Source organism: Phalaenopsis equestris, unplaced genomic scaffold (assembly GCF_001263595.1).
Source record: "Phalaenopsis equestris unplaced genomic scaffold, ASM126359v1 Scaffold233079, whole genome shotgun sequence".
NCBI lineage: Eukaryota > Viridiplantae > Streptophyta > Magnoliopsida > Asparagales > Orchidaceae > Phalaenopsis > Phalaenopsis equestris.
In genome coordinates this window covers 38,010-63,555 of record NW_018251033.1, presented here as the reverse complement: position 1 = coordinate 63,555, position 25,546 = coordinate 38,010, and the positions used below count along the sequence as shown (strand labels likewise).

The window sequence follows — 25,546 nt, the reverse complement described above, 5'->3', positions numbered from 1 at the left end:
AGGAAATTATCCAAATATATCATGATTCTGAATTTGAAGGTCATTTTGAGAAAGATGGAACTGTTCATAAAATTTTACAATCTGAATTTTATTGGGCTAATCTATTTAATATATATATATATATAAACATGTGATCGGTGTAAGGGAGTAGGTAATATTTAAGAAAAAATGAAATGCCTCTAAATTTTGATTTGGAAATTGAAATTTTTGATGCATGAGGATTGGTTTTTATGGTTTATACATTCATTTGGAAATATTTATATATTGATTACAGTGGATTATGTTTCTAAATGGATTGAAGCAATTGTTTTACCTCGATGCGATGCTCGGAGTGTTTCAAAATTTTTAATTAAAAACATTTTTACAAGATATGAAATGCCAAGAGTAATCATTACCGATAGAGGATCTCATTTTAGAAATGTAACAATTGCAAGATTAGTGAAAAAATATAATATAATGCATAAAATTATAACTGATTATCATTTCTAGACTAGTGATTTAGTAGAAGTATCTAATCGAGAAATTAAGAGAATTTTGGATGGTTGGTATGTACTGAAAGTATCGGTCACAATCCCTATAACCTTTTTGTTATTGAAATAAAATTTCTTACGGAATTCTTAAGAAAAAAAAAAAAACCTATTTAAAGTAATCATGATTCTTAGTTATTTTATTTCAGGAAAAGTTAGATACATACAACTTAATTTATATATATTTATATATCTAACACCTAAACTTCAACTTTCACATATATGCCACCTTAAATATGCATGAAAAGTTGTATTCACAATTTAAGTTAAAATATTGATATTTTGGATGTCATATGAAGGATTTGGGTGGTATAACCGTTAAAGGTCAAATTTAGCATAGGAATCCGGTGGTATGTATGTAAATGCCCCTTTATACTATGCTATAATATGATAAAATGTTAATTTCTTTTGGGTTATTAATCCTGATGCAGTAATTCGGCCTCATGATTATGATGCTTTGTTGAATAAATTTTCCACATGCCTTGCACAATTGCATTAGGTTGGTCATTGGTACTTCTGACATATAGAAAATATATAGAATATCAGACATGTCCGATGATTCCTCCATAAAAGGAAATTTGCGTGTAAGGTGAGGCTTCTATTTTTTATATATTTCTTATATTTGCAGGCTTGTCATTGCTGCTTTTTCTAGAAATATGATTACGAGGTTCTTCATTAGTCAGTTTCTTCACATGAATACCAAGCTATTTTTCGAAGAGAAGTTATTGAAACTTCTTTAATTTATGTTTTGAAAATTGTGGTTTGTAATCTAAGAAACCTTCTTTGCAAATATATAGCCTGTTAAAAATTTAGACGTCATTAAACAGTCAATTTTGATATGTCCCAAAATATTTGTCAGATTTAAATTGCATTTATGAATCTGATGAACATTGTAAGCTAACTTATAATTGAATTACTAGATATGATATGGCAACCTCATGAAGCAGCTGTTTAGTATTCTTGCTTTTTTTATGTGGCATAGTTTTGTTAGCTTTGAGGATGTTAATGATGCATGACGAATCTTTGTAGATAGGGTGCACTGATAATAATCGACTTTAGATTGTTCTTTCTTGGATATGGCATTGCGGCTTCAGAAAATTATGCCTTAAAAGCATGCTTAATTGTAAAAATATATTCCTTCCAAATTAGTATGGATACCGTGCACATCTTAACAAAAAAGGTTTGACAAATGCTGCTTACATTTGTTCAATTTATGAGTTTTTAAGTCATTTTCGTGGAATGTATGAAGTAGTAATTTTGAGAGGTTGGCAACACTTTGGGTCGTCATTGTAAAGTTCTTTTCCTTCTGTTTTTGGGAACAAACGAGTCTTGCAATTTTATCATGTGCTCGCTCATTCACATTGCTTGGACCAATGTTATAGTTTTGACCATTATGAAATAAATCTTTATAAATATAAATTTCGGGCATGTAAAAGAGAACTTTTGTATTCAATTCAAGTTCATGTTATCGATTATTTATGTAATTGCAGATGAGTTCATTTTCCATAACCAAACTTAGAATCCATTGAAGTGTTCAACAACAAGCCAGCAATTTAAGATATTAACTTAATTAAAAAAACATTTTTTAAGAAGATTAACTTCAATTTTTAAATTTTTAATAAAAACAAATATTTAAATATTGAATATATAAGCTTATAAAAACTCTATGATACATACAATAACAATAAAAGTTTTGCATTCCATGCACACAACCAAACAGCTCAAGTATCCATAGTACAACTTGGTTCTTGCCTTGCATACATCCAGCCAACCTAAAAAACAAATCTCCTGCATTTACTATATAAATAACTAAACAGCTTCAAAATATTCATGCATCTAACCAAAAAGAAAAACAAATATTTTTCATCTGACTGGATGTATATGCTTGTTTTATTATCAGCATATATCTCTCCAGTATCATTTACATTTCATATAAATGAGAACTTAATTAGAGTGTCTCATTATAGAGTACAATTTATTCTCCACATTTTGTTTATCAATCTAGGCCAGCCCAGCAATCTTTGCTATTAATTCTCAGGAGGAAAAACTACAAGCAAAAGCCCAAGACTTTGGTAGCGATCTGAAATCAAGAGCGGCCTAAAAAACACAACTCATTTCCATCTTTTACTAATGCTAGCAAACAAATATAAGAATTTGGCTAAAAATCTGGCCTAATTAGACATCAAAAGCAACTTATAAAATCAGCCCTCCCGAAATTGGGGCTCTCATAAAATAAATAAATAAATAAATAAAGGACCAAAAGAAAAAAATAAATATTACAGTTGTCAGGGCACAGTTGTGCTAGAATATCCATTAGCCTTCTTTAGAGGCTTCCTCTTGCCGCTGTAATTTGTTAGACTACATTGTGGGCACATGTATTCCAATCCATCCGTTTTTGAATAGTCCTGTCAAAATTTTAATCAAAAACAACTCCGGTAGATATATACAGACACAAGACTTTATTGTGGGTAAAAATTTTCTGTCCGAACTCCGGACGTAATTCTATGTGCGGACTCCAGTAATATACCGCCATGTGTGCTATATCAGGCGCACCTAAAAAAAGATTGGAGTTGAACTGAGAATGTTATTGGAGTGAAACTACGGATGTTATTTGGAGGGTTATTGAGAAGTTATTGAAGAGTTATTAGAAGGGGTTATTCGGGTATTAACTCCAATAATGCCACAATAACCCCTGGATAACCGCGCAATAACCTCCGCGGTTCCACTCAATTAACCACCCGCAATAACCCCCACTATAGCCCCCCAAAAACCCCCAAATAACCCCATAATAACCTCCGCGGTTCCCCTTTCAATAACCCCCTGCAATAACCTCCACCATCACACCCCAACACTAACCTCCACAATTCCACTTCAATAACCCCCAACATTAACCCCCACAATAACCCCCAATAACCCCCTAATAACATCCGTGGTTTCACTTAAATAACCCTCCAATAACCTTCACGATGTAGCACACATAGCAGCATATTTACTGGAAATCTGCATGTAGAGCTGCATTCGAACTCCAGATTGAAAATTCTCTCTTGTCGTGGACTGCAAGTTCACGAACATAAAATTTTTAGAATGCCTTCAATACCCCTTGAACGGTTATGTTAGGGGACAAAAGGCATTTGATTGGCAAATGGGGGACAAAAGGCATTTTGATTGGCAAATGCATAGTGAATATGAAAACAAAAATGTTAATATGCAGACAGAAAGAAACTGCGTACCTTAAAAGTACCGAGGCCTAGTCGTCTGTCACAACCAAAGTGAGCCCACTCACCACATAATTCACAATTAACCCAGTCCCCAGGAGCACTACTGTTAATATCATATTGATATATATTTATATCAATTAGTTAGTTATGAACCGCGTATGAAGAATAAGCTAGAGGAATAAATTTTTTTAAAAAAAAGGAATTTGTTTATTAAAAAAAGGGTGAGGTAGAGGAGAATGATTGTCTGACCTATGGCATAACAAGCAACATTCTCCATCAACATCATCATGTGCTAACTCGTACTCTAGCAAGTATGTCTCGTAGTGTCTTTTAAGTGTATTTCCAACGCCCTGCAAGAGAGAAATGAGGACTACTAAGTATATAAACATTGAACAAAAGGCTTGGAAAATATGGGAGTTTAAATTGCAATGTTTCTCTACATTGAATACTGGGTGCTTGAGGCTAGACCAATAAACACAAATAAATCGTTAAATATAGCCGAGTCTCTCTACATCATTTTCTTCCTTAAATCTAAAGCATCAAATTTTTTAAAAATCAAACTGACCTGGCCGGTTTGACCGTGAAACGACGGCTGGTCCGATCCAAAACCCTTATAACCCAATTTAGCCTTCAAACTGCCGAAAACCGGTTGAACCGGCAGTTCGACCCGGTAAACCGGCGAATCGGTTCACCGGTTTGCATACGATTCTCCTTACATAATACCCATAATTCTTATAGCCCTAATTTTATATTGTGATTGAAAGCCTCCTCTTCCTAGTTAATAGAAGCTCGAAAATCTCAAAGGCTCAAACTACGAGACCGTGCAAATGTAGGCTCGAAGCTCTCTTCTCTTCGCCTTCCGACTTCTCGGCTTCGTGCAGTAGCATTCGAAGCTCTTGCTCCAAGTAAAGCAAGAGTCGAACACCATTATAAGCACTTCTCGCCTTCTGGCTTTCCCTTTCTTCTTTCCTCAATAATCAAATCCTCAAGTTTTAGATTCGACTTGTGTTAAGAAAGGCAGAGGTAGACCAAGGAAGACTTGGGCTTATTGTATTAAAAATGATCTTAATTGACTAGAACTAAATGAAAATTTTACACTAAATAGGACGCAATGGAGAAAAAGGATTCATGTAGCAGACCCCACGTAGTGGGATTAAGGCTTTGTTGTTGTTGTTGTTGGGGTGGTGGTTTGCCCTTTGCCGTTACCAAAATATCTACCAATCCTCCAAAGTAATACGAATCTCTAACTTCATAAATGTCCACAGTTAGCTATAAAAAATTCAAAATAGAAAAAAACTATTGTGGATCATAATATGAAAATTTACAGAACAAATTTGAAACTCCATATATTTTCTATTTAGGTGAGGCATTTGTTTCATTTAAAATAATATCACTTAATACTTTCGAGGATTGAGAAAGGAATTGGACATATCATTCAAAGTAGACTTTACGAGTCATGTTTGTAGTGATGAGGCTCATTTATGTAAGCCTTTTCATGTGTCCATGTTCATACATGTTTATAGTGATTTCTTTAGCTTTCTATGGAATAAGAGTATGGACTATGGAAGTAATCCGACATGTTTCCCTTAAAATGTTTGCATTGACAATCCTAACTATATACATTCTTATTATTGTTTAAAAATAATTAGTTATAATGGATTCTTCAGAAAGTCAACCTGTTATATAGCTATAGAAAATATACGGAGTTTCAAATTTGTTCGAGAAGAAGTAGATATAGCCTGAAATCATTAGTAAATTTAAAAGTCTCAGAAAAAAAAAATTGTAAAAATACTTGCATTGTGGAACTATATACAAAGGTGGAGGTATTAACATAATCAAACATCACCTAGTTGGGGTGAAGGGTAATATTGTTGAATGTAAAAAAGTATCACATGATATATGTTAATCAGATGCAAGAGAATTTAAAATAAACAACAACAACAACAACAACAACAACAAAGCCTTAATCCCACTACGTGGGGTCGGCTACATGAATCCTTTTTCTCCATTGCGTCCTATTTAGTGTCATATTTTCATTTAGTTCTAGTAAATTAAGATCATTTTTAATACAATAAGCCCAAGTCTTCCTAGGTCTACCTCTGCCTTTCTTAACAAGTCGAATTTAAAACATATACTCTCCTAATGGGATCATCTAATGGTCGACGTTTAATATGACCAAACCATCTAAGACGACTTTCTCTAATTTTTTCTGTCACAGGAGCTACACCAACCCTATCACGAATATATTCAATCTGCATTTTGTCTCTAAGTGTAAAGCCATTCATCCACCTAATCATTCTCATCTCGGCAACACTTAACTTATTAATAAAATAAACATTTAAAAAAAAAATGGCTGATAAAGAAGAGAGTAGAAGTTTGTATCAAGATTTAATTATTGAAGAAGAGAAAGGTTCTAATTATTTTATCAAAGAATAGAGTTCAACTGCACATAATAAAGAGTTCGAAAAAGAAAAGAAAAAAATAGATGAAATAGAAAATTATTTTATTCCAAGAACAAAACCAAGTTCACAACCATCTATCAAAAGTATTTTGGTATCTAAAGATGTTAAACAACGTGCTAATTTGGCCATAGCTAGATGATTTTTTTATTGTTGCATACCGACAAATGCATCGAGTTCACAATTACAACTATTGGGCCTGAAAACGAACTCCACTTATTATAGAATGAGAGTGACCTTATTAAGTGATTGCTAAGAAGAGTACAGGCTATTTGTTGGGTTTTACAATTGGAAAGACATAAAATATACCTTAATGATTGATGGATGGAGAGACAATAAAAATAGAACTTTAATTAACTTTCTAATTTATTGTCCACGTTATATACCATTTATAAAATTCGTTCATACTTCCAAAATTAAGAAAGCTGCAACAACATTGTGTTTTATTTGAAGTTGTTTAATGGGTATGACGAGAGAATGTGATGCAATTTGTAACTGACAATATTGCAAATTATAAGAAGGCTGGAGAATTATTACATGAGATATGACAATATCTACTAGTCACATTGTGTTACTCACTGCTTAAATCACATCTTAAAAGATACTGGTAGCATTTCACATGTCATTGAGCTAGCAAAAAGTGCTTCAAAAATAATAATATTTATTCATAATTGTGTTTTCATACTATTTTTGCTACGAAAAAGACCAGGGTGGAAAGAGATGGATCCTAAAGCAACCCGATTTGCTACTACTTCTATTACTTTGAAGAGTGTCTATGAGCATAAACATGCTTTGCAGGTCTTTATCACAAGTAGATATTACACAGACTCAAAGTTGTATTTATCGACAAAAGAAAAAGATGTTGCTTCCATCATTTGACTTCTGAAATGATCATTGTATAATGTCAAAGTTATCAGGACACTTGATAAGCTTAGTATTTTTCATTTATGTAAACTATGATTTTTATCATATAATAATAGTAGTATTATGATATATCATTCTATATTGTCTAATTTTTTTAAAATAATTATATGTTCGTGTTGTTGACTCTAATGAAAAACCTTCACTTGGATATTGATATAATGATATGCACATAGTAAGAAAGACAATAATGACTATATTTTGGAAAAAAAAAAGGTTATACAAACCATATAAAAGTATCATCAAGAGTAGATGGGATAATCAACTTTAACAAACTATTCATGCAGCAGCCTATTTATTGAACCCCCATTTCCAATATGATAAAGAGAATTGTTGTAATAAGCATGAGATTATGCAAGGTTTGATTGAGATTATTGAAAACAAAGATACATGCACAAAGAATACATTGGCGATGAACGACGTTAGACTTTTTCATTATAATTTAAATATTTTGAAAGATCAAAAGCCTGACAATGTCAAAGGAGATCCAACCCCATAGGTTCATATATTATATTTAATTAGTATTGCATTTATACAAGTATTTGAGTTGTATCACTTTTAATTTTTTCATTTTTTTCAACTAGATGAATGGTGGAAGATGTTTAGCTCAAGTGCTCCAAATCAATAGAATTTAACTATAAGGATTCTTAGTCGAACTTCTTCTGGGGATGTGAAAAAAATTAGAGTTTTTTTAAGCAAATTCATACAAAACAAAGAATCATCTAGAGCATCAAAGATTAAATGATCTTGTATATATGTGATACAATCTCAACTTAGAAAATAGATAATATGTTTTTCTATATTTGAGGAAGAATATTTTATTATTTTTATTAATAAATGCTAAATTGGTAATACGTAGTTGAAAATTTCTTATATTTATATTTTTAGATTGCATATTAAAAAAAAGAAGTTATGATATGTTAGATTGCACGAGTATTGAGATGATATATTTTTTAGTAGTTGATGTACAACATTCTCCTGAACTTAACTATAACAATTTAGAGTGAAATTTATAGATAGGATATTATTTCATTTACTGAAGATCCAAACAGAGTATCTAATATACAAACTCAATGTAAGTTTTCTTTTAATTTAAAATTTTACATTATTTATTTGCTTATAATGCATATTTAAAAGAAAGTCTTATATGTATAAGTGAAAGTTTCAATAATGCTACTGAAAGTATTGAAAATGATGATTTGGAAGCTTTCAGAGAAGGAGCTAGTAAACGTATAACTTTTGAGGAAATAATTTTTGTGGAGACCTTCAACGAAGACGATTTTTTAATGTCGTCTTTAAACTAAATTATTTTTAATTTCATTTATAGTTTTAAGTGTCATTTCTTTTTTTATCACAAGTTTCATTTTATCAAATTTGTGAAACTTTAAAGTTTTTTGTTTACATTTTATTTACATTATTTATATTGTTATTAGTAGAATTCAAGTTGGTTGGTTGAAGTGGAGAAATGCATCAGGATTATTGTGTGATAGAAAAGTTCAACTCAGACTGAAAGGAATATTTTATAAGATGGTGGTGAGATCTACAATGCTCTATGATGCAAAATAATGGCCTTTCAAAGAGAAGCATAAAATAAAGTTAAGTGTTGCTAAGAAGATAATGCTTAAGTGAATGAGTGGCTTGACACTTACGGCGAGTTTGGCACAGCTTAAAAGGAGTTGTGTGGTGGGGAAGCACCGGTTATGCCTGTTTCTAAAAGCTTTTTTAGAATAGTTAATTAAACGATGGTCACGGGTTCGATTTTGTGGACCATGTTTATTCAAGATATTTTTCCTTTTTCTACCCACACGCTCGCTCTCTGTGCTCTCGAGTGCCCCTTTCTCGCGTGTCACTTCTCCTCTATGTGGCTTCGATGGCTAAGGTTGGCTTTTTCGGTGTAATTGGTTGTGATGGTTGTTGACTTCGGTGGTTGTTGGTTGCAGTGATTATTGTGATGAGTTAGCCTTTCTTCTCCCTCCCCCCTCCTTTGTCGTTGTGGCTAAGGTTGTCTTCAGTTGCTAGAGTTGGTCTTTCTTCTATGGTGGTTGTTGGTTTCGGCTCTGCGTTGGTTGTTGCGGTTATTGTTGATTTCACCTCTCCCCTCTATGGCTTTGGTGGCTAGGGTTGATTCCAAACCGGCCCTTTGGTTTCGATGATTGTTGCGGTGAGAGTCTGCCTTTCTTCTCCTATCCACTCTGTTCTTCGGCTCCGTTTGAATCCTTCGCTCTCCGTCGCCCAAATGTATTCTTTACATATTGGGCAATTTGATTTTGCGATTATTTGCGTATCTTTGTGCTCGGTGATGGTATGGTTTCTCTGTGCTCTTTTTCGGTTGATGATGTTATGATGTTGATTTTACGATTTTTCTTGCTATGTTGTGATGTTGATGGATTGCGGCATGGTTGTGCTGTGATGTTGATTTTGCGGTTTTTCTTACTATGTGAAAATTATAGTTCTATGATTTTAGTGGCATGTGGATTTTTTTTGGAAATAGAGTGGAAATTAGAGGATAGCTTCATTTATTTGTGTTGTGGTTGTTGGCATGAGGAAATAACGATGTTGTTCGGTCTGTCATGTTGTTGGTGTGCTATGATTTTGGTGGTGTTTGATTTGGAGGAGGTAAAGTGGTGATGTGGAGGTAGGTAATGTTGGGGTGGTGGAATGGTGTGGTCTGCTATTGATGTTAGTGGTTGGTGGTGTGGTGTGGAGGAGGTGGTGTGGTGTGGTGTGGAGGTCGCGGTGTGGTGTGTTATTGATGTTGGTTGTAGTTTGTGTGGAGGTGGTGGTGTGTTGTAAAGGTGGTGACGATAGTGTTGGTGATGAAGAAGTGTGACGTGTTGATAAATATAATAGTGGTGGTTGTGATGCGATGGTGGTGTTGCAGATGTTTATGTTTCTTACTTTTTTATTTATCTCTCATAAATTTATGTTCTTTAGTTCTTTGCATGCTAGTTGTTGTAATGGGCAAGGCAATAGAACTCCGATAGTCTGCTACCTGGGATAAAGAGATGAGATTAATATTATGTGGCCTCTGTGTCAAAGAGGTCAAGTTGGAAAATAGGCCAAGCACTTATTTTAACAAAGGTTGGCAGAATCTAATAAAAAAAGTTAAAAAAAACATATGGAGAGAGTATGATGGAATGCATTCTAAGAAAAAATGGGATCACTTGAACAAGAACGGGAAAATATGGAAAGAACTAAAGCGAGGATCCACAGGCTTGGGCTGGGATCCTATAAAGTGAACTATTGATGCTTCTAAAGAATCATTTTAAAGTTACTACATTTTCATTGATCAATCTAAAGATTTATTAATTGATTTGGGGGAAGTGTCAACTGCAAAAAAATTAAAATTCAGTGGCATTGACACTAAGCTTGAACATAAGTTGGATCGTATGTTCGGTGGAGTGGTGGCCACAAGAGTGCAAACATGGGGACCAAGTGAGAGAGGGCACGAAGCCCGATTTAAATATTTAGAAGCGGAGCAATATATTGGGTCCAATGAAAGGTCCAACTCCAATCTACATGCAGTATGATCTACCACTTGATCTAAACGTCATAGGGTTGAGAAAAAGAAAAAAGGTGTCACTTTCATCAGAAGTCTGATCTCTCAATTGGTGGCTTCATGCATTAGCCAGCTTAGTGGGTCACATGCAACTTCTATTCAGCGGGTTATGAGAATTCTGAAAGATACTCAGAAATTGATAAGAACATGTTGCTTTACTTGTTCTTCATGAAGATGTTGGAAGACCCGAACAAGAGAGTTTTTCATGAAGATATTGGAAGACCCGAACAGGAGAGAGTTTTTCATATCGATAAAAGATGACCGTAGGATTAATTGCTTAAGATATCATTACGACAATTCAGATGCATGAATTTTGTATTATTTGATGGACTAATTTATGATGACCGTAGGATTAATTACCTAAGATATCATTACGACAATTCAGATGCATGAATTTTGTATTATTTGATGGACTAATTTATGATGAGCGTAGGATTAATTACCTAAGATATCATTACGACAATTCAGATGCATGAATTTTGTATTATTTGATGGACTAATTTATGTTGTTTGGATATTTGTTTTTTTTTTAAATTTGGACACCTTCAAATTATTTCTTGCAGTGGAGTGTTCTTTATATGCTATTTTTAATGTTAAATGCAGTTAAATCTGATTAAGTGCTCTTTTATGTCATATTTTATTTAGTGTTCATTTGAGAGGGTTAGCAATGTCACTCGGGATAGGAAAAAGATGTTAAAAAAAAACACTCATCCTTACGATGTGTCACTAAAAGAACATTTGGGGTTTAAAAAAAAAATAGGCCATACTACTGGATATGCCTACATATTCATTTCCCAATCAAGTGCAAATTGTGGTCGTCACGATAACTCCTCAAAACTATATTCAGCTGCATTTTTTGCGCAATAACATTGACTTTAATAGAGGTGATGAAGATCATTCACATCTTTGTTGAAGCATATGAATATCACTTTGCGAAATCATCATCACAGGCCGAAATTGATTTGCCTGGGACTTGCACCCACGATGGGGAAGGTAAAAACAAGATGATAGAGTTGACGAGGCAAATTACAGATGCTATAGTTGGAGGCAAATGGAAGGAAAGTTTGTTTTCTTGTTGCTATTTGTAATGTATTATGGAAATATTTATTGTTTGTTGTATCAAATTTTTATACAAGTTATGTTTATTTATTTTATTTATATTTCTTATGCATGTGTTTTTTCACACCTGGATGGCCATGAGGCACCGCAAATAAATTATTTAATATAAATTTTTATTGCATGTTTTTTTTAGGTCTATAATGAGACATTCGACCTTAAGGGTTCTGTTAGATGACCAATATCTGTTATTGGTTCTTGTCACATATGAAATCCTAATGAAGGCAACCAAGTTTCTTCTCTTTTTCAGTGCTATGATTTTTTAGGTTCTTTTAGATGGTCTTTTTTTGGTGTTATGCATATGTGACACACACGAAATCGGTATCACGTCGGTTAAAAACAACCAAGGATGTCATTTTTAAAAGGTTTGCTATCTAATTATAGTGACAGATTCGTTGATTTATATATTGTGTTCTTTGAGACCTGACAGCTGCATAAAAAATTAATTGCTTACTTCTATTACTCATTTCTACTAATGTTGCATCTAAGAGTCTGCGCTTTGTGGTTTAAAGCCTTCAGAAAAGATGAGATCGAGGATTTCCAGTACATCAAGAGCATTGTACTGCTGCTGCAGACTACAATCTTCCCTGTTTACTTTAAGACAATCACATAGCTACAAGAGAGTTTTACATGTATCCGATGACAATAGTAGAATGTTGTGAATTCTTTAAATGGGTGGATGGGTTGGAAAATTCCACCGCTGATAGTAATTGGACGTGGAGAGATTCATTGAAGGACCGCTTATCTTGTGATATAAATCAAGTGAATTTTAAAAATAATACTACCATATTATTAAATGTTATTTTAATAGTCTTTTTTTAATTTTGATTGTCGTGCTACTTACTGTTGTATATTTTTATTTTGTAAAGTTCGAACTGGATACTTGCTTTCAAGTATGGAAGGTGTAAGAATGAACAGTTGTGTTATAAACAACATTATAATACATAGATAGAAAAGTCATTTGTTCAGAAACACTTGCAATACCACTATTTCAAAACTGCAAAAAACAAATAGAGTCAGTTCATCCGCAGCAACTTCCGCGCAACAAATTCTTGCCACAGCTGCTGGGTAGTAGCTTTTAATTAAGTTGTAGCTGCCCTAAACAGATCCTTAGAGACAATGCAAAATGTATATATCCGTGATAGGGTTGGTGTAACTCTGATGGCGGACAAAATTAGAGAAAGTCATCTTAGATGGTATGGTCACATTAGACGTCGACCATCTGATAATCCAGTTTGGAGAGTAGATGTTTTAAATTCGGCTTATATTATTAAAGGCAGTGGCATACCTAAAAAAAAATTTGGTAAATTTGTATAAAAATGTTCTTCATCTATTAGAGTTAAATGAAAATATGGTAGTCAATAGAACGCAATGGAGCAAAAGAATTCATGTAACCGACAATACTTAGTGGGATAAAGGCTTGTTGGTATTGTTTTTTATTTTGTCTAAGATTTTAATTCAATATAATTTATGACTCATTAGTGCTACACTTATAATTTTGTACCTTTCATTTGAAATTTAAAATATTTGTTATTTATATTTATTATGTCATTTGATTCAAACCCCAGTAAAATCGATAAATATTGAACATTTCCTTCTTCACGTTTGATGTCCGGTCCTGTTTTCGAAACCTTGATCCCAACATTGTTACAAGCCCTGGCTCTGGAAATAATTTGAGTGATAAAAATGTAACTTTTTCCTCTCTCGCTTCCCCCTCTCTATAGCTGCACAACACTGACCTTGTATAAAACACTATATTTTCTCGGGTCATCTAAAAAAAATTATTCCAATTTTGTGCATTCTGCGCCGTACCATAAAGTCCAACTATTTTACAGTAGTTACATAAATAGAAGCAGCATACAGCAAATTAAAATTATGACAAAGAAATATAAAAAGACTAAAAGTTACGAAATACCGTCATTCTATTGGTTAGTGTATGGTTTCGCATCTTAGGGAAGACCTGACCCTTCCAATTTATGCCATTACCAACATAAAACCCTCCTCTTGACACAACCTGTACATATTATTACATGTTAACATCCCAATGAATAAATTCATCAATGATCGGAATAAATCTATTAAAAGATAGATGATCGGAATAAATCTATTAAAAAATAGATTATGATTCAATTATAAAAATGAAAGAAATAGATAAGATAGTTGACTAACCTCTTTATACAAATTGTACAAATCAAGCCGCTTAGCATTAAGAACGGCCTCAGGAAACTCTGATAAACTCCCAGGAACAAGTCTATTGTGTCCCCGAAGAACTAAGAACTGCATCACATCTTCCAAGAACTCTTCCTAAGAATGACAACATCAAAGAAAGAATAAAAAAATCAAATGAAAAAAATCACCCACTTAGACATGTGGATAAAGCCAATAAATAAATGTTTTGCTCATAATAAATAAATAACGAACACAGTAGCTTACTTCAGTGCAAACTTGGATAGTAGCCCTATCACATCCATGCTTCTTCATAGGGAGAGGATTTAGAGGAAGTATTTGCTGAGTTTGGAAAGAGCTTCGTATTGATTTCCTGTGACTCATAGGAGCTACAGGGACGGAGTTACATTTTGTGGCCGGACCTGGCTTTGCCCTACATCCTTTACAGGCAGCAGATACAGGCATTTCAGAGAATGGAAGCATCTTATGCCGTCTCAAGTGAGGAATAGGCCTCATTGCAGCAACCTTCAATTTCTTTCTGGAATGCAAGACTGAAATGTGGTTCCACTCCATTAATCTTTTATTGTTATGATTCCTATCAGTTTTTGTCTTTATGGTTCCATTTCCCACGGCTAGGTTGAAATGAAGGATTGGTTTTAATTCTGGATTAGGCATAGACCTGTCACAGACAAGAGAGGAACACCACCTTGGCATATGATTAATGAGAACATCTTCGCTAGAGAACTCCATGCCTTGTCTTGTGCAGAAGAAAAGGAGACGATCCGCATCTTCTTTCTCAAAGGAAGCCACTGGAGTGCCCTGAACGCTAGCAATTCCAAGAGCAACAAGGCTGCGGTGGGAAATTTCAGGTGCGAGATGCCTAAGAACCTATATAAAAATATAAAAGATGCCTGTTTTTATAAATTTAAAAAGAAGAAAGAGAGACTAATCATCCCAATCCCAGATTCATGGTGTCATCAAAAGACAACTGCATTCATACATACATACATAATTAATACGAATAATTTTTTTTTTTTTTCATATAGCCCTTAAAATTTAACTTGATAAGAAGAGTCCTCCTGGAGATGCATGGAAGGAGAATGTAAGAAACATACCTGGGCAGCCCAAGCTGGGGCTTTCATGCGTACTTCAAATACAGATGCCCCACAAGCAATGGAACCAAAACTCAATGAGTCGGGTAATGATGATTTGCTTTCATCACAAGTTGATGAAGCATGAACTAACCGAGACTTTTCAATAAGATCATTCTTAATGTGGCTTTCAAGAACCTGTATTTTGCAGAACCAAGTTAAACGTGGTGGTAAAATTCAAATAAAATTAAATGGGAACACTGAGCCTGTACCTGATCGTTAAAACATGTCTGTGGGCTACCAGACACCAAAAAAGATATATGAGCAGAACTGTAAGTAGTAAGATCACAACGCATCGTCACAACTCCAGGTTCAAATGCTCCAGCTTGGAAAGGTGGTGGTGTAGCACTGAAACATTTCGCGGAAACCAGTTAGTACGAGGAGCCAGTTCATACCCAAAATATAAGAAAAAACGTCCAGGGAATAAGTGAAAAATATGAATTCAAGAGACGAGCATTCAGAATTCTGTTCTTATTGAGCACAATTCATAACTGGCTTCTCAAACGATTCAAATCATGGGCAGAAACCTCTGAAACAAATATATTTCAGATGAAAAATGTAAGAAGGCAATCCATTCAAAATATATACACATGGATAAAAATGGATACTCAAACTCTTGTATGCACATGCTGAACAGTAGTTCATAATATAATCATTGAAAAAAAATATCATAAATGATAAAAAAGACTACTACAACCTCTCTTAAGTGCCTTCTATTCACAAACATAATGTAGAGGTAATTAAGACGGTTGAACATTCATGAAGGATTGTAAGCAATTTACCATTCCCATTTCATCTCAAACTTCATGGAAAAAACACGCTGTATAACCGCTGTATAACATTAAATTTTCAGAAACTAACAATTCACTGAAAGAAGTGTGATGAATTAATTTTGCATAAAAGAATGTTACCGTTCCTAAGCCTCAGACAAAAAAATTGAAGGTTGACATTAGGTAAACAACAAACATACAAAAACCCATACCAATTTGCATTGGACAAGGCTACCATTTCACCTAGAAGGCACAACGAAAGGTTAGGCAGTATTGGTAAGGTCATGAAAACCATTTCACCTACCCATGAAAACATAGATAGTATTGGTAAGGTCAACACTAACACGAATAAATTGATTGTGGTGAAATGCGGGCAAATGCCACCTAACCATCTACTCTGAAACTAAAATTAGATTTGTTGTGCGAAATTTGGGATCCTGAGAAGAATAATGAAAAAGTAGACACAATCATTAGAAAAATAAATATCATATATTTGCAAAAACAATTAAATGAAAATGTCAAAAATTCAACTACACGGGAATGTCATAGGCTATTATATGTTGGTATTGATTAAGGATAGTTGAAGTTGGAAGGTTTAAGAAGTGGAGGAATCATTTTAGGGCAGAAGGAGAAGATCTGGAAGAGTGATTATGCCTAATACTTCAAGCTACCGATTCATTCCAGTAACATTTTGGTTCCTTCATATTGTTTTTAATGTCCCTAGAGAGTTTTTAAACTTGGAGAGGCTTGGTGTTGGGGTTGAGTTTTCCACTTTAGAAGCTGTCGAGTAGCACTTGAGGAAAAAAGAGAAACGGTTGAGGAGGAACCTCCCTGAATTGCATTGATGAGAATTTATGCGTAACCATTTTTATTGACAAATAACAATGATAAAAATATTTCAACAGACCCAAATAAAATAGAACAAGATATACTTAATCCTCAAACTAGCCATTAAAAAACGTCAAAGGCAATCCAAATCCGTTTTAAAATCTAAAAATGAAATTGATTTAAGGTCGAAGGAAAGATCCGGAAAAGTGATTATGCTTAAATCTTTTCCAACTCATTCCAGTAACATGAGGGTTCATTTATATTGTCCTCAATGAAGTAATATGAAGGTTCATCAATATTGTTCTCAATGACCCCAGAGAGTTCTTAACGGTTGTATAGGCTTTGTACTGCTGTTGGGGTTGAATTTTCTCCTTTATGTGGTTGTCAAATAGCACTTGGAGGAAAAGAGGAATTGTTTTGGAGTAATCCCATTTGAATTTCATTGATCAAAATTTAAGACTATATGTTTTTTACACAAATAACAATAATAAAAATATTCCAACAAACCCAAATAAAAAGGAAAAAGATATGCTTAATCTCCTTAGAGTACGAAAAAAAAACTAGCTATTAAAAGTCACATGACAGACAATCCAAATCCATTCCAAACCCATTCCAAAGTCCCTCTACTCATTTTTCTTCTAGTTCCATTGTTTGGCACAAAAAAAGTGCACTAATATAACTCACGGTTGTCAAAGTTGAGATCAACCAAAAACACAACTCAAACCTGACACAAAAATAGTAGGCTCAGGTCAACCCATATATCATTCAAGTTTTCAATTCAAATTGAGTAACCCAAAGAAATACAATTGGTTTGGATGATGTCGACATACTTCAGATCAATACAAAAAAATGAATTAATCTATTTGATTATTCTATTAATCAAAAAATTCAAATAAAATTACCTGTTTTTTTTTTCAAAGCTTGCATGTTCAAATAAAGGAGTCATGTCTATTTTGAGTCAAACTGCAACTACCCGGACACAACTTAAATGGTCTTCATGTTATGTCAAATTAAATTTGGGTTTAGTGAGATCAGATTTAAATAGAAGTTTTTGACTCATTGAAAAAAATGGGTCACATTCATGTAGGTTATATTTGGGTTAGATCATTTTTAAATCGAACACAAATACGACTCGTTAAGCCAAACTGATGTGCATAATGTATCCACACGTTGTTTGGACAATATATTGATGTAACTTGCTATTAGAAAGTGATATGGCTAATCTTGTAGCCCACCCAAAAAAAAGACTAAGCACACTAATAAGCTCTTAAGGTTATTAATAGCCACACGTTTCTATTATATTACAATCAAACTTACGATTGATATAATTAAAGTAAAATGATAAGATAGAAACATTGGCTTAGAAGAAAAAAAACCTATCAATTTGATTTTATATTCAGAAGTATTATAATGAAAGCGAGTTTTAGGAAAATATAATTAATAAAAAAAGAATAGATAAATTTGAGGAAGTTGATCTGATGTGATAAAGAAGAAAATTGTGAACCAAGGTTACATTGAAATATTGAGATATTTATATGATTGGGCAATACCTAGAAGTGGCTAATAGTTTTCAGCCATAATAAAATAATGCAAATGATCAATATTATATCCATATTTTATTATATTGACAAAAATGATGCTTAGAAAAGATATTCGGAGTCAAATATCATGGTGATGGTTATTTATTGATGACACATCAAGAAAGTGACTGGTTTAAAAAAAGCAAGTGAAAAAAAAAAGTTCAGAATTAGATGTAGAGCTAACTAGTACATGATACGCAATTTTAGTGGATTTAAAATTGATAAAAAAACATCAATATTGTTAGAAGATTAAAAAATAACTAGTTTAAATAGTTTCATTAATTTAGTGTTAAAATTCAAAATAGTTCCCTGACTATTCATATGTGATCAATTTAGTCATAGAATATTATATTTCTATAGTTTAATCCCACAAATAAGCAAACTTGATCCAAATTAACCTCTTAGAAAGTAAATTTAGATCAGCTTTATATACTCGAGAGAATAAAATGTGATAAATTTTATATCAAAATTTCTATGGACCGGTTTTAGATAAGTTCTATAAATTCAGGGACTGACGTTCGGTTTGTTTAACGCATTTATGTTGTGTTTTATCCACACCGGCGCGTATTAACATGATTTTTATGTCGCTATTCTCTGCCAGCATTCCACATTTTGGTAATAGTTATTACTGCACGGCCCTTCGCTCGCTCTCGGACGCTTCCATCTCCCTAATTTTGCTTTGCCCTGTCCTCTTCAACAGCTCTTGTGCACGAAGACAAGGGATCCGGGGAGAAGTACCTTCAATCTTCGTTCTTCTATCTGTGTAGGAGGTACCTTCAACGGATCTCTGCCATGGATTTTGTAGGTTTGTTATTTGCCAATTTTTTTATTGCACAGTGAAGATCAAGAAGTTTCACAAGTATTTTTTTGCCCTCGCTTCTGTCCTTGTTTACATAAGGATTTTGATCTATCTGTCCTAATTTCTTCGGAGTTTGTCGTCGGATATTCATCTCTTCGCACATATTTTTTGGAGTTTCTGTGTGGATTTTCATTTGTGTTATGACGGTTTGGAATAGTTTATGGGGATAAATGCTTCCTAGTATGCGTATGAGGAGATTTCGATCTCTCTGAGCTTACTTTTTGTGGGGATTTAAGAATTTTGCTGACTGCTGAATAGCAATTTGGTGAAAAAATTATGCCTCAAGCACAAATAAGAAAAGTTTGGGATATTTACATAAAAAGTGTGCGATTCTTCTATAAAGTTTAGGGAAATTTATAAACCTAGCACAAAATTCTTACATACTTACATGTAGTTGTATTCGTGTGTATTTTACTGTTTTCGCATGATTTCAACTTGTTGTTTATGCGGTAATAGTGTTCATTTTGATATGATTTTACATATTTGAGTGTTATGTGCATAAATATGAAAGTTATTGTGTGAGATATGTAAATACATATTTGAGTGTTGTGTGAGTGTCAACAAAGAATAACGACATGACATTGAAATAAATTGAAAGAGAGCACGATACAATGCAATTAAAGAATAAGTATGATCAATTAAAAAAAGATTAAAATTTATGAAAAGAATTAAAGTGATGAGCTATAAGTCTTGGATGGAATCATACAAAATGGGTCATTGATGCATCTTAAGAATGGTGGAAGGAAATATTATAGCTGAAATTGTATTTTTTAGTAAGACTATTCCACATGCTTATGTTAAAGCATTCTATAATTCAACATTTATTTAATATCTGTCATCTGTAGGTTATGCCAAACGTGAAAAAATTTAAATTTAGCGGCATTGACCCAAAACTAGAGAAGAGGTGAGATCAAGTATTTGGCGTCATTGCCACCAATGATCATGCGTGAATAGGTCTGTCAATTTGGCTCGTTGTTCGTGAACAGCTCGTGTTCGGCCCGTTCGTTAAGCCTAACGAGCCGAACACGAACAAGTTTTTAAGCTCGAAATGTAAACGAGCCGAACACGAACAACAGTTTGTTCGCTCGTGTTCTGCTCGAAATGGCTTGAAAAAAAAAATTATATAATTTCTTATATAACAATATATTACATATATTATTTATATAATAATAATAATATATTATACATATTTATGTCTAAGTTTAAATCATAACACCTCATGTGACAATGTGGTTAGTGTCTTTTTTTTATAGATTTGATTCAGGTTCGAATCCTACACTTTACATCTATTTTTCTCAATTTTAGTTTAACAAGCCAATTTCGAGCCGAACACAAACACGAATATTTAAATCGAGCTGAACACGAACACACTGTTCACGATCCGATTTCGAAAACGAGCCAATTCGAACACGAGCTATTTAGAACGAGCCGAACACGAGCTCGCTCAAGCTCGGCTCGTTTACAGCCCTATGCGTGAACCCCATTTCAAAAACTGAACATTGATATATCTGAACCTGTAAATTATGAGCACAAAACCGACTCAAGTGAATGATCCATTCTTATTATCGTTGAATATGTTGGATCCAGTCATTCAAAATGAGAGCCATCTTTGTGGCCTAGGTGTGAAAGAAAGGAAAAAAAAAATGTTATCGAATTCCTACAAAATCAAATTTCGCAACTAGTATTCCCTCTAAACCTAGCAGATCACTTGCACCAGCACCATCTATTCCAAAAGATAAGAAAATAATAGAAGAAACTTCATAAATTTATGAAGAAATGTCTGTATACTTGTATTTCATGAAATTGTTGGATAAACCAATAGAGTTTTTTATCTCAATGACACCTAAGCATAAGATTAATTACATTCATTTCTTTTATAACACAATCGTGATGCATGAGTGTAATGTTTTTTATGATGTTAGTTTATCATACTTGTTTGATGTATTATCTAAACAAACTCATTTCCATATACACATTGCGAAACATATTTATGTTTGATGTGATTTCATCATTCTATGAGTACTTCGTATTTTTTTTAGATATATGATGAACAAAGGAGTTTGACAACGCCAAAAAAAAATTATCGCAACATCTATTTATTTGATATATAAATATACTATAATTCATATATTATGCGTACTCCTTGCATGACATTATCAAATATCGAGGACAAATGCATTATAGAGTTATTTTTGGGCCACCCAATCAAATTTCACATGTTTCATATGCAACAAGAAGTTTTTATAGATCTATTAGAGGAACTACATCAAAATCATGGTCTCCAAGAATCTTCCAGAATGACTTCAAGAAAAGTATTAGTTATAACTCTTTAAAGTTTATCACAAAATTAGTCATTTCAGTCTACCACAGAGCGATTCCAACACTTCTTGGAAACAATTAGTAGATATTTTTTCAGTTGGTTTGAATGTTTTGATTAATCTATCTTTCAAAATTGTTACACTTAAAAACTCAACATTTCGGAGCACACCCAAAGAAATTTTAAATGATCCCCGAAACACATCATATTTTAAGATAGATGTTGATATTCATATTCAACAATGTATTTAAAATATACTCATTCAATATAAACAACTTATAGAATTGCATTGGAACTATTGACGTGCCTAGAAGAGAAAAGGTTACGTACATCAGGCATTATGACTCACCAACACAGAACGTTATGATTGCATGTGATTTCAATATTTGTTTCACCTTTGTAATAACTGGAAAAAGAAAATAGTGTTTGTTGGGCGAAATAGTCATTATAATTTTCCTATCCCGCCTCACATTTAGAAACCCCAAAGAAGTAAATTTTATAACTAATTTTCTAACATATATTATTGGATTATTTCTATGTAAAAAATATTCTCTGGTGATGTTGATTATCTTTACAATGTGCATTTAAGTCATATCTTGAGAAGAGATATCATCTACCAGATTTTGAACGAGCTAGACAAGTAGTTTGGGGGAGAAAATAAATGCTTAACAAGTGGCATTGTTCTTTACGGGGTGTTATTAAAAGAATATTTGATGTTTGGGAAAAAAATATTATTCTTCAAAAGTTCAAAAGATGTATGCCTATCTATTCAGGAAGCATGTAAAGATTGTGACTGCAAAAATGAATCTCCATAATTATATTCGCCAATATCCTACAACATTTGAATTGATTTTAAAAATGCTAACAAAATCAATCTATTGTTCCTCCTAAAGCATATGACTCGCTTGGGGAGTCAATATTACGAAATGATTGTGAAATAGGTAACTCTTGCATGTAGAATGAAACGCATGTTGAAGTTATGATTTAGTGATGAGAGCAGATTACAAATGCAATAGTTAATGAGTGATGCTTGTATGTCATCATATAAAGACATTATTAGTCTATTAATATTGACTCTTTTTTCAATGATATATGTGGATGATTTCATAATCTATTGCGTTATTTTTTTCTTTCTATCAGAATGTTATATTTTATCCAACTAGGATGACCTCCTAGGCAATCGTGAGTAAAACAAGATATATATATATATATATATATATATTATGGAAGCCTTAGGGCTGATTATATTGAAATAAAAAAGGATACAAAAAGTTGTATAAGAGGACCCAATAGATGATGTCCTACTCATACGATACATGGTACAAAGATATCCCAACAAAAAGATAGAAAAGACTCAAAAAAGGAAAACATGCAAAAACAAATAGTTTGGCCCTGCCTCTTCCTCTGGTTCTTGGAGCGGATCCAGATAGCAAACTCTGAAGTGTTGTTCCATTGCCAGGAGTGACCAATGTATCATCCATTAAGTTTCCAAGCTGGACAGTGTCCCCAGCCTTTTTCTTCCGCCCAGAAGTGTAAACTTGCTATTCTTCTTCTGAAGACTGTTCAGTCTGATCCGTAAAAGGAAAGACAGTTGCAGCAATGAGTTCCTGAGTTTGTTTAGGACAGTCTTCCAATACTTGGGAAACACCTGCTCTCTCAACAGGTAGTTTTACCAACTGATTAATAGCAGTAAGATGGTTTGTGTTTGGCTCTAAATCTTCCTCATTAGTATTAGGAGACACCTTTTTCGTCATTTGAATGTGAATGTTCGCTTCATCCCTATCCCTCATAGAGGGGAGACTGAGCACTCTCTTCGATAGGTAGAGCCTGAGAGGATAGTATATACACTCCAGTAGAAGAAGACAACCGTGTCCTGCGTTCCAGGGGCAATCACCTGACTCTCCTCCAACAATCGACCCTTATCAACATTTTCCAAAACAATATCAGTAGACAAACCATTTTGCACCGTATCCGCCATGGCCATAGCAGTAGGTATCACAGGCAGTGAGGAAGAGGGTATAACCTCTGCAGAAATGTGCTGAGAAACAGGAGGTGGGGCTACAGCCGACCCTAGATGGGATGCAACCGATAACAGGATGAAAAGCTATGACCAAACATTCCACAGTGAGGGCAGTATTGGGGATGAGGTCTCATCACAATCTTCTGCCAATAACCCTGATGAGGGGAGCCAATCCAAATCTCCCCTGGAAAGGGTTGAGTTATGTCGCGCTCTACAAGCACACAAGCTTCAGATGGCCTAGTTGTATCAAACGTGGGAGTATCGACCTTCAGCGGTTTCCCAAAAGCAGTTGCCAATGTATAAAGGGTTTCATAATTGAAGAGATGCACCTTGAGCCCTGGAAAATTAACCCAAACCGGGATAATAGGAGATTCCAATTTAGGATCAAAATCCACTGTCCATTTCAGAATTTTCATAAAGCGATTATCGATTTTGCGAACTTTTTGAGCAAAGAGTTGAGTATAATCTGCGTCATTTGAGAGTTGAATGAGAACGTGACGACCATCTAGCGAACCAACTTTCCAACTCCCTGTGAGCTGGAAAGTTGGTATGTCTTTTTGATGATATGTGGATGATTTCATAAATATACACACACACATAATGTTTTTTTGTAAGTCTTTTGATTTGGAGGTCTATGATGAGATATATGACCTTAGGGGTTCTTCTGGATGATCTTTATGTTCTATAGTTTATGACATATATGAGTTTGGTATCAAGGAAAACCAAGATCCCCTTCATTTTTAGTCATATGACCTTAGGAATTCTTTTAGAGGGTCTTTATGTCAATATGCTTCTGTGACATATACGAGTTTAGTATTAGTTTGTTAAAGCCAACAAAAATTCCTTTATTTTTAGGTCTTTTATCTTATTATAATGATTGATTAATTATTAAATTGTATTTGTTTGTAGACCTCATCCTTTTATTGAACTTTATCATTGTAGTATTGTTATTCTCATCAGTTAGTTTTTCTTATAACTTTATCATTATTTAGTAATAGAAGCACATTTTATTTATTACATTCTAACATATTAGAAAATATGAGTTCAAAGACTTCTATTTTTAGAGTCAAATACTGCAACTATGGATTACAATGTTGTGTATTTACATCACGAAAAGAAATTAGCTATGGGAGAATTTTATAAATGTCCAAAGAATAGATCAACAAATGACTATGATTTCTTAAGATGAGTTGATGAGTTCGAGGAGCCCACTTCGGATAGTAATCATGTGTGGGGTATCTTTAGAAAAAAAGTTATCTAGTAGGTTTGATTGTTTGGATTTTAAAATTACTATTAAAAGTAACATTATGATAATATTACTTGTTGTTGTTGTTATTTTATTTTTTAGTTTAATTATTGTGTTACTCACTGCAAAGTGATCTATAACTTTTTTATGTAATAATTGAACTCGTGATTTTTGAGAATTTATGAAATTTGTTTCTGTAGTTATGTATGAGTTATTAATCCTGAATTGATTATCTTACAAACAACACAAGTACATAAGGGCAATACAATCTTTATTTCAGAAACATCTGCAATATAGCTGCTGCACAACGCAACTAACCAAACAAAGACAACTTCACCAACAACAGCTTCCCCGCAACATCTTCTTCTACACCTGCAGCTGCGCAACAACTTAAAAGCTGCAGGTGGCCCAAATAGACTCTAATATGTAGAAATGTGATACTTTGGATTCAATTAGCCATAAATGAATAGGCAGATGACTATTTTGAGAATTAATTCTACACAAAAGAAATAGAATATTAATGAGCATTTAACTAGAATTAAAGTTGGTCATTGAAATGGTAATGTCCTGTAGAAGGAGTATAACAAAAAAATTAAGGAGAAAAAGCCAAACCAATATTATATACTTCTTTTAATGACAAAAATACAAACATTGCAAAATAAAAGCCCACAACCCATTTCATGACATTCAATGTTGTCATCACAAAAATAAAAAGAGAACATAAGGAAAACTCTAAATGATAGTTACAATAAATTTTTATTCTTCCAATTTATCAAAATAAGGTACCCAATATATATATATATATATTT

The 25,546-nt window shown here is 33.4% G+C and overlaps 1 protein-coding gene across 4 annotated transcripts in view; it reads right to left on the bottom strand.

Annotated features, from left to right (window-relative positions):
- Nucleotides 1-2,401: 2,401 nt before the first annotated feature.
- LOC110038558 (AT-rich interactive domain-containing protein 4-like) overlaps nt 2,402-25,546 on the bottom strand; it is a 29,493-nt gene continuing 6,348 nt past the window's right edge. Inside the window, exons 9-16 of one of the 4 annotated variants that reach the window (XM_020743432.1) lie at nt 15,330-15,465; nt 15,082-15,255; nt 14,234-14,854; nt 13,970-14,104; nt 13,716-13,814; nt 3,995-4,095; nt 3,758-3,848; nt 2,402-2,932 (exon numbers count right to left, since the gene is read on the bottom strand). In XM_020743432.1, the coding sequence (XP_020599091.1) occupies nt 2,813-2,932; nt 3,758-3,848; nt 3,995-4,095; nt 13,716-13,814; nt 13,970-14,104; nt 14,234-14,854; nt 15,082-15,255; nt 15,330-15,465 (1,477 nt within the window). In that variant the 3' untranslated portion in view covers nt 2,402-2,812. The remainder of the gene's footprint in view (nt 2,933-3,757; nt 3,849-3,994; nt 4,096-13,715; nt 13,815-13,969; nt 14,105-14,233; nt 14,855-15,081; nt 15,256-15,329; nt 15,466-25,546) is intronic. The other 3 variants (XM_020743431.1, XM_020743433.1, XM_020743434.1) reach the window with 3 other exon arrangements.